The 10662-nt window shown below is 41.6% G+C and overlaps 1 protein-coding gene across 1 annotated transcript in view; it reads right to left on the bottom strand.

Moving 5' to 3' along the window:
• Window positions 1–4740: 4740 nt before the first annotated feature.
• The window catches only part of rerg (RAS-like, estrogen-regulated, growth inhibitor), a 78572-nt gene continuing 72650 nt past the window's right edge, over window positions 4741–10662 (bottom strand). Inside the window, exon 5 of the mRNA XM_061714336.1 lies at window positions 4741–6533. Coding sequence (XP_061570320.1) covers window positions 6123–6533 — 411 coding nt within the window. The 3' untranslated portion in view covers window positions 4741–6122. The remainder of the gene's footprint in view (window positions 6534–10662) is intronic.

Genomic DNA, 10662 nt, shown 5'->3' with positions numbered 1-10662 from the left:
AGTTTCACGTCTTTTTTTCAGTTTCAAATCTTTTTTTTCAGTTTCACTTCTTTTTTTTCAGTTTCAAATTTTTTTTTCAGGTTCAGACTTTTGGCCCGGATCTGGCGTTGGGGGCGTGGCATCAACTGAGAGGGGCGTGGCATCATGAGTGACAGCAGAACAGAGAAGGATGGGGACGTTCCTCAGTCCTGCTGCCTTCAGGAAACGTAGGTTGCAGAAGTTATCAGTAGAAGTATGATTCAACACTGTATATACACTATATTCACGTGATTGGCAGTGGAAAAAAACTGATATTAGTGACACATTTCTGTTTAAAAAGCTGTTTTAGATCGTACTTGGTAGTATGTGGAAGTGGGAAATGTGTCAAACTTTAAAGTGTGGCTGTTGAACTGTACAGTCTGGCATAGTTTATTGCTTTTATACTGCGATTGGTGCCAAGTACGGTCTAAAACAGCTTTTTAAACAGAAACGTGTCACTAGTATCAGTTTTTTCCACTGCCAATCACGTGAATATGGTGTATATACAGTGTTGAATCATACTTCTACTGATAACTTCTGCAACCTACTGTACGTTTCCTGAAGGCAACATGACTGAGGAACGTCCCCCGCCTTCTCCGTTATGCTGTCACTCATGATGCCACGCCCCTCTCAGTTGATGCCACGCCCCCCACGCCAGATCCGGGCCAAAAGTCTGAAACTGAAAAAAAAATTTGAAACTGAAGAAAAAAGATGTGAAACTGAAAAAAAAGACGTGAAACTGAAAAAAAAAAAGATTTGAAACTGGAAAAAAGATTTGAAACTGAAATAAAAAGATTTGAAACTGAAAAAAAGATCTGATACTGAAAAAAATAAAATTGAAACTGTAAAAAAGAATTTTCAGGTTCAAATTTTATTTTCAAATTAGCAAAACCTTTGGCCTTGATTTGGCTCCATAGAACCCCTGCCTCTCGCCTGAGAATGAGCTGGGATGGGATCCAGCAAACCCCTGCTGGAAAGACCCTGCAAAGGATATAGCCGGTATAGAAAATGGATGGATGAATGTGCAGGTGTCATGGATGTGATATTCTGAGATCTGATGTGATTGATCCATCCTTGAAATCATCCCCTGGTGGTCATCCAAGGAACTGCGATTAAACTCACTTCCTTGTTGAATCAAACGTGGTGCAGCAGGTGCAGCCCCGCTGGGCGCGGCGCGGCCGCACCGCGCTGCTCCTGCACCCGCTGGGACCCACAGGTTATAAAACACGTGTGGCTTCAGAGCCACATTTCTGCTGACGCCCCAGAGGGAGCACCGAGGCTGCAACCCGTCCGTGACCGCTGAGGTCAGAGATGGTTCATGCAGCATGTGTGCAGCATCCCAGAAGGAATGTAATCATTAGTTTATTTTTAACGGCAGTTGCAGAGCGCGTGCTTTTACCCATGTTCCCGCTGCGCTCTCCGCTGATCTGTTAGAGACATTATGGAGCGTGTGAGTCACCAGGGCCGGAGGATGACCCTTCCACCGGTCAGAGATCCAGCAGCATTCACAACATCTGCAAAGTGGCAGCAGCTGCTCATCTGCTCTCTTCTGTGTCACGGTGACACAGGAGGGCCGTCTCCGCGCACACTGCAGCTCCAGAGTCAATATCTACAACAGCCAGGGTCTCGGATTTTTCCAGAGTAAAACAAAACAGATTTTCATGCAGATGGATTTTTCAGAAAACCTGGCATCGTCCTTTTTTCTCCAGCTGTTCGGTTGGGATGAGGAGGAGCGGTGTGGCTTCTTCCTCTGCTTATTCTGAGATCCACGCTAGTAATTATCTGCCAGATAGCAGGGCCACTCCTTTCTGCCTCAACCGAACTAGAGAAGGCCAGGTTTTTTTCCGTCCTGAGGTGGCAGTCTAACTGAAGCAACAGGGCGTAGTTTGGGAGGTTTCCCTTTGAGGTGCAGCCCACTGTCAGAAGTGGGTGACCCTCAGCCTCGCTTTTATTGGCTGACGCAGCACGAAGAAGATCCCAGCAGGTTTTACTGCAGGAGCCTAAATCGCTCATAGGGGCTACTGTAATAGTGATTGTTTGAGGTTGTTTGTTTACATGTGTGAATTAGAGGACCACAGAATTCTGTAAATTATGTGGAAATTAGCTCATAAGAAAATGTTGCCAAAAACCAAAATTCCGGACAAAATTAATGGAACGTTGTGTTTCTGTAAAAGGTATCAGTTTATGAAACAATCTGGATACAGAAGCCAAAGAATGCAAATCAAACATTACATTTAAAAGAATAATAAAAGTCAGTTTGATGAAGAAATATCATGATAATTGTTAAGTTAGTTGGGTTTTCTTTTTTTTTCTCTATTTTTAGCATCGTCATGTTTTTTCTATCTGTGTTTGACGACAGCTATTTTGTGTTATTTTATAACTCTGTTGTAGTTTTTTTTTGTTTTTTTTATTACGTTTATTGGAAAGTGTTGTTTTTTTAAAATTGCGTAATTGGTAATTTGTTTTTTTTTTAATTATTACATTAATTGAAATTGGATTTCTTAGGAAAAAGGGACAGATAAAATAAGCTTAGTCTTCTTTCTGTTCCCTTTCATTCAAGGAAAGAGATTTGTTGTAATTATATTGAACTGTTTTGTTTTTCTTGTAATGAATGAAATAAAGAATAAAATTAAAAATATTTAAAGAAATGTGGCTCTGCGATGGACCGGTGACCTGTCCAAAGAGAGTCTAGCAGACTCCCGTGACCATAACTGGATATAATGTGGATCGATGGCTGCCTCGTCTTCGATAAGGGCTTGTGCAGATGTTCATTGTTGGAGTTAAAGGGAACCCTGGCTATTAAGACATGTAGGTCTTAAAAGATAAATGTTGGTATCAATTATAACAATGTGATATAAAAAACCTTTTTGATGTCTTCGTTTTTATAAAATTTGAAAATATAATTTAACATGTAGGTCGCCATTGTTGTAGTGATTCTGGGTAGTGACGTCAGACGGTGGCACCTACTAGCCCCCGTCCACTGTTTTGACACCCAGAAACAGATGAAAACACAGCTAAACAGGTGACGGCGCACCAGAAACACAGATCAAAACACAGCTGAACATTAAGGTGACGGCGCACCTACAAAAAAGTTAAAAAAATAAAATAAAAAAAAGTACCGCACCATAAAGCATGAACTATAAAAACACCATAAAACTCAGATAGACTAACCGACCACACGTTTCAACTAGCAGATATAGCCGATGCTACAATAAAAACCCCAGCCAGATCTGGCGTCATTAAATTAAATAAAGATGTTCTTGCCTATTTGACGCGAAGTCTGCGCCTCCCGTTTCATCAAAGTCCCGGGCCAGTCCCCTCAGCCTCTGGTCTGTCATCAAACGGTGGACCCAGCACCGAAGCCAGTTTTAGGGTGGGCTATGGCCCACCCAAACGTGCGTCCTGCCCACCGGCGTCTCCATCCCGGCGAGAGTGGAGGGCGGAGAGCGGAGATCGGAGGGCGGAGAGCGGGTAGCGGTGTGCTGCAGGCTCTAGATCCACGGCTACGCCGTCTACGCCGTAGGCTATTGTTTGTACTCAAATTTTTTTTTTTTTTTTTTTTTTTAATTATTTACTATCACAAAAACGACAAATTCATAGAGAATTCAAAGCCTTTATTTAGAAAAGATAAAATAAAATAAAAGTAGAATCTTCATGATTCCGGATGCACACAATTCTGTATAGTTCCCTGTCACCTGTAGCATAGGGGGGCCTTAATTAGAGGTGCACACAAATATTCAGGAGTGACGTAGGCACAGACTCCCGACAAAACTCCTGAAGCTGTTACAATGGTAAGACGTATGTGTCAAGTGATTTGTTGTGGTTTAAACTGTGAAAAATACAACTGATAACTTACCTTGAGTTTTGCTGTTGGTCTTTTAAATGGTAAAACGTCCATTATATGTCTAAAAATACGTCGGAAAATCCGCCTCATTTGCATATCCTCTCAATCGCTTCAGGAGACAGAGAGAGCTGCTGCTCCGTGTGCACGTACTGACTGTCCCCTGTGCTACTGTTCATATCATGGGTTTTCGTGTGTTTAATGTCGTTCTGTGTATTTTAAAGAAGGACTGCATTTGTTAGTAGCTTGGCAGAAAATAATATTATTATCACCAAGTTACTTATAAGCGGTTTCATGACGCAGCCACAGAGTAGTGCTAAAGCAGTAATAACACACTAATAACAGTCTGTAGTAAATTCAAGTTACTTTATTTAAACTAATGACTTTCTTAAATTACTTTTTTGTACAAGATATAATAGTATAATAATACTAGTAGCCTATAGATAAGGGGAAAAAAGTTTTGTTTAGTAGAAAAAAAAACATGCTTCGCCTGATGCATGTGATGTTCTGGCCCACCATTCAGTTGCTCCGAAAAAAATTGGCCCGAGGCCAAACTTACTTGCCGACCCCTGTCTTATGGGCTCCCTCGTCAGCCTCCACGGCCGGGAGAGTGCTGCTCATCTATGTTTTAGATACCTGTCGCAGTTAAACTAACGCGGCTTATCTTCCCAGAGCCACCGCTCTACGTCATCGTCCCCAGAATGCATTGCGCAGGTAGAACATGGCGCCTCCCGCAGGTCAAAATATGCAATAAACATTGTAGATTTTTAAAGCAATTAGATTGTTTTATGTGTTTCTAACAACATATTTTAGTATAAGAGAACAATTGTGGCTAATTAGCGACTACAAGTCTTAATAACCAGGGTTCCTTTTAAAAGTGTGTCTGAAGACATCACATCCACCCATCACAGACACGGTTCGGTGAACTCTAATGACAATCGTGTACCTGGTGTTGATCTTACCGTAACACCAATGTACATCAAAGTCACTGACGCTTGAAGAGAAAAGCTGTTACGATAATCTTTAATCACAAGTGCACAGCTGATTGATTTGATCAGAGACGGCTCACACCAACATCACATCAACGATGACAGCATCTTCCACCTTTGGGCTCCGTCTGCCTCCGCTGTAAGACCCGGCGGCGCTTGAGGCTACGCTACGTTGGACATGCTGTCCTTCACACAGTTCACGCCACAGCCATGAAGAACATCTGCAGAATATGACATTTCCTCCCTTCGTGGGTCAGAAAACGAAGCAAAAAACGAGCATGTGTGTTTTGAACCTCTTCTTTGGTTCCTTCTGGACGAAAAAAAAGTCTTGAGTACATTTGTCCCCGACAAACACGGGGTGGTCCATCGTAGGACAGATACAGTCCAATAACATATTTGAGACGTTGATAACTCCGGGGAGACACTGGATCTACTTTACCCAGTGACGGTCCTCTGACATGAATACTCTCTGACCTCTGCCGACAGAACAGTTGACACATTTGGACTGAAACACATCACAACATCCCGGCACAGGCGGGTTACAGAGAAACGACTTATAATTTTGGTATAGGATATCAATAACCCCTAGGACTCCCTGCATGCTACATGTGACGGTCCGCATGCATCGCTGTCAAAATGCACTCTGGTCTACTGAATAAGTTAAAGATATTCAGATGAAGGAATGAGATACAAGTCGAGCGCTTTAAAGGCTTTAAAGGGGACAGATCAGGAAATAACTCTTTCCGTCTTTAAGTTTTCCAGGTACCGTGACATCACAGACCCAGATCAGAGCAGGAGTATCCACCTACTTTATCTTTAACTTTATGCAAGCGGGTACTTTAAACCTTTTGACATCTCTGCAGTCGAGGGGGTGGAGTTAAGAGTCGGACTCCGCCCCCTAAAAAACCAACTGCTATGAACAGAACTGTAGAGACATGGTTGAACACGGGGCTTATCTTTGTGGAAAAAAAAGTTTTTGACATTTTATTAACACCCCAGAAAATTATATCAACTTTGAAAAACTCATGATATGTATACTTTAACATATAAACAATTTTTGCGAGTTAACATGTCTCTGAGTCTAATGAAAGTTCAGGTTTTAATCATCTATCTCTTCCAAAGGGGAAAAGACTCTTTTTCAATCACAGATGATGAGAGAACAATAAAGGTATGTCATGTCCATATTGGAGACAATAACTGTCCGAAATCTTTCAGTGGGAAAAAAAGTGCATCTTTTTGTTGATCTTGTCGTGAGACGGCGGCGCGGCTCGTTCCTAGCTGCTGATCTTGGTCAGCATCTTGTTGATGGCCTGCTTGACGTGGGTGGTGGAGCTGCGGCGCCGGGCCTTGCCCTGGACGGCCTTGCGGCGCCGCACCTCCCTGCACAGCTCGTGGAAGGCCTCGGCCACGACGCCGGCCTCGTCGGCGCAGGCCGAGCACTCGTAGAACGCGCAGGCCATCTCAGACGCCAGCCGCTCTCCCTCCTCGGTGGGGACCTGCCGGACGTGGTCCAGGTCCGACTTGTTCCCCACCAGGACCAGCGGGACGTTCTTGGGCTTCTTCAGCTCCTCCAGGAGACCCCGGAGCGGAGCCACGTCCTCGAAGCTGCCGCGGTCCGTGATGTCGTACACGATGATGAAGCCGTCGCCCCAGCGCATGTGGCCCTCCTTCTGCTGGTTGTCCTCCTGCAACACATGAACACAGAATCTATCACACCGGGGGAGGTTGTCTTGTCTTGTGTTTGTTTTGTCCTGTCATTTCCTGTTTTATTTTGAAAAGTAATTCTCCTTTCGTTTCAGGTCCCTTGCCCTTCCTCATGTGGCTCAGTCTGATTGGCCTAAGTCAGGCGTCGGCAACCCGCAGCTCTAGAGCCGCATGCGGCTCTTTAGCGCCGCCCTAGTGGCTCCTGGAGCTTTTTCAAAAATGTTTGACCTCTCTTTTTATTTCTTCTTTTTTCTTCTCTTTTTCCTTTTTTCTCTTTTTTCTTCCTTTTTACTTTCCTTTTTAATCTCAACATTTCGACTTTTTTCTCAACATTCCGACTTTTTTCACAAAATTTTGACTATTTCCTCTGCATTTTAACTTTTTTCTCGACATTTCGACTTTTTCTCGAAATTTTTACTTTTTTCTCGACATTTCGACTTTTTTCTCGAAGTGCATAATGAAAACCAAAATCTTCCCCCAGTTACAACTAATATAGCTACATGCAGCATGTGTTGCCTTCATTCTAAGGCTTATTATACAATACTTTTCATTTTTTGCAGCTGCAGACACATTTGTTTTTTGTGTTTTTGGTCCAATATGCCTTATATCCTAGCTTAGATTCATAGTTCTTGGTTTTATTCTCTTTAAGAGTGATTTGTGTTTGTAGCCAAATTATTTTATATAGGCAGGTTTTTCCTCCATACGGAGCGTTGTGTGTTTATTTGTTTCTTTTTATTAGAGTTATTTTTCCCTCCTATTGTGTTTATTGTTCTCTCTATAGTCAGAGTATAGTGTCTAGTTTTGTTTATAGCCATTTGTTTGTCACTCGGTTCGAGGTCTCCAGTGAATTCAATAAAAGCCTTTTGTTATCTAATATCTCTGCGAGTCCTGCTTTGAGTCTCGGCCTGACAGAATCACTGTGATTGAGGCCACCTAACAACGGCTTCAGGAAAGGAAAATCCATCACTTTTAAAGGCCCCCGTCGCCCCTGGATCCCACCAGATGCTGCACCAGCGGTTGTGGATCGTAGTCAAGGAAAAGTGGTCCCACCAGAAGCAACGTGGCGTGTTCCGGGAGCATCCTGGGATCATCCTGCAAGCATCCGTCCACTCAGCTCTGCTAAAGATATGCACCACGTCTATTCTAGTGTTCAACTGCGGCTGAACCGCATCAATTTAGAGTTGGCGGATTGAGCGCGGTGCAAAGAAAGCACAAGACTGACTCAAGGAATCAATGCGGTTGATTTTCAAAATAAAACACCATCAACATTACTTTCACCTTCGGTGACTGAACAAGTCAGAGGGTCAGGAGAAGGTTCAACTACGGTAAGTAGGAGGAGGGGTTTATTTTATCAGACACAACCAATCCTTTTTATAAGTAAAACTTATTTTAAACTAGGGATGCCCCGATACCATTTTTTTCACACCGAGTACGAGTATTTTAATTTGTGTACTTGCCGATACCAAGTACCGATACGATACTTCTAGCACAAAAATAACTAGGCTAAAAATGCAATGAAAAATGCAATTCATTGGAAGACAGGTTTTATTTGCAACAGATAAATTCAATAAAAATAAATAAAATGAGTATAACTATTTTAAACAAGAGATAACTATTTTAAACAAAAAAGAATATTTCTGTGTAAATAAAAAGTCTCCACACTGGCACTGTCTTCACATTTAAGAAAATATCAAACATATAACATATCAATGAAACATCATATCGCGGCCCGAGTGCGTCGAGAAGACGGTGAAATCCTTCGTCTTCTCCAGCTGACAGTAGCTGGTCAACCAGCGCTACATAACGGGTCAGAGCCTCCGTTATTTTAACAGCCCGTGGGTTTTATCTTGCCATTGTCTGCCACTTTTGCAGAACCTGAGCTCATGTTGCTGTTGTGGTCTTGCAGTAGCATTAGTAAACTCTGTATCCTCAGCTTTATGATGCGTCTTGAGATGTTTTATCAAGTTGCTGGTATTAAACAACATATTCTCCTTCCCTCCTCTTGACATTCTTAGCATTAGCACGTAGCTTGCAGTCTGCCTTGCTTCTGTCGTCGTCCCTTATTTTGAAATATGTCCACACTGCTGACGTCCCGCTGCATTAATTATCGCTATCTTGCCTGAAACGGCGCTGCCAGTCTCACTCATGTATCACTCTCTTCTCATCACCACGCTGACTGCAGCTCAACATCTCCCCCTAGAGTCACTAATCAGTAACTACAACAACAGTGAAGTATCGGTGCGTGGTATCGGAGATTTTTGCGAGTACGAGTATATGAGATCAGTATCGGCCCTGATACCAGTATCGGTACTGGATCCCTATTTTAAACCTTGATGAAACGCTTCCATGTTTATTGGAAATGTTTATCAAAGACACACAAACTGAATATTATTATCGCATCATTATCGTAAGCATATTATTTTCTAGTATAGTGATTTAAATTAAGATCAGGTCACATTTTATGGTAAATTAACTAGTGAATTTCACAGGGCTAAATCCTTATTGTCTCAGTGTAGCCTAAAAAAAAAGAAAAAGTCTTTTTAAACTTTTTAGCCCTAAAAATGTCTTTTCAGTTCTCACTTCTCAACCAAATCAAAACAAAGTTTCGACTCATACCTGCTGCTGTATTCCAGATGTCTTTTTCACAGACTCCCACACGTTTTCTCTTTAAGTTAAAAAGTAAAAAAACTTCAAAAAAAGGCAGCACATTGCACCAGAAGACATGTGAGAGTTTGACGTTCGTGTACCTGACAGACAGAACTCTGAAGGTAGGATTTATCAACCATCCAGAAGCTTCCACCTCCGGGGTTCGTGTGAATTAGTGCCTCGTTTTAATGTCATCAGAGCAGGGAGACGCCTTACCGTGTCTGCAAACACTCAGGCCTCATCCCAATACCGGCTGAAAATAGCCCCCCGTTTAACGAGAGAGAGATGACTGGACTGAAGTGTCGCAGGGGAAATCAGCCTCCAGCAGAACACCTACGCTGCACTGCAGCAGATTTATCTCCAGCCTGAGGACTTACGCAAGCGCTCCTTCGCGGTCAGAGCTGCAGGAAATTACCATGTTCAAGTGTCATTCACCCGCAATTCTTCAAACAACTGTTGCACATATCCAAGAAAGGCAACAGGAGCGGTTTATATGCGTATCTGCATCAAGAAACGAGAAGCGTATGGTATGAACAATCAGCTTTAACTCCCCAGTGAATACTCTGTTGACTAAATATTTGATTTAGTCTCACACTGCAAAAACTCAAAATCTTACCAGGAATATTTGTCTTATTTCTAGTTAAAATGTCTAATTTCTATTCAAAAAATCTCATTACACTTAAAACATCATCACCAGAAAAATAACTTTTCACCTGTTTTAAGTAAATTTTCACTTGAAATAAGTAGAAAAATCTGCCAGTGGAACAAGATTTATCTTCTCATTACAAGCAAAAACATCTTGTTCCACTGGCAGATTTTTTTCTACTTTTTTTAACTGAGAATCTACTTGAAACAGGTGAAAATTGTTGTTTTTTCCACTGATGAGTCTTGTTTTAAGTGTAATGAGATTTTTTTTTACTAAAAATTAGACATTTTAACTAGAAATAAGACAAATATTCTTGTTAAGATTTAGAGTTTTTGCAGTGCATTTATGTTCATTTTAACTGACTGGTGCTATTTCAGTGACACAGATGCAGCTGATGAAGCTAAAACTAGACAGGTGGATGTTTTTAAAGTAAATACAACACCAAGTTAGCTGTGAGGCAGTACAATCTATTTGATATTTAACATGTAAATAAGTCTTTTAAGTCTGTACAAGTTGCTGGAAGTGTATTTCAAGAATCTCAATATAAGATGAAATCATTTTAATTATGTCAATTAAATAATATTGACATTAAAGTGTACAACAGCAGCTATGATGCTGTGATTTCAACACATGGAGGTAAACTGGAAATATAAGAATAAAAAATTCAGATTTTCTTAATTAGAAAATATTTTCTGAATTAACACTATAACTTTTGAGGAGGGAAGAAAAAAGACCCTCTCACTCCCGTCATACCCTGTATAAGAGGATCTCCTGAACTCCCACAAACTAAATAAGAACTAAAACAAGCTCTTCTGGAA

The sequence above is a fragment of the Cololabis saira genome, chromosome 23, assembly GCF_033807715.1.
Source record: "Cololabis saira isolate AMF1-May2022 chromosome 23, fColSai1.1, whole genome shotgun sequence".
Lineage (NCBI taxonomy): Eukaryota > Metazoa > Chordata > Actinopteri > Beloniformes > Belonidae > Cololabis > Cololabis saira.
Note: the sequence above shows the minus strand (reverse complement) of the source record. Positions and strands in the feature narration are given on the sequence as shown.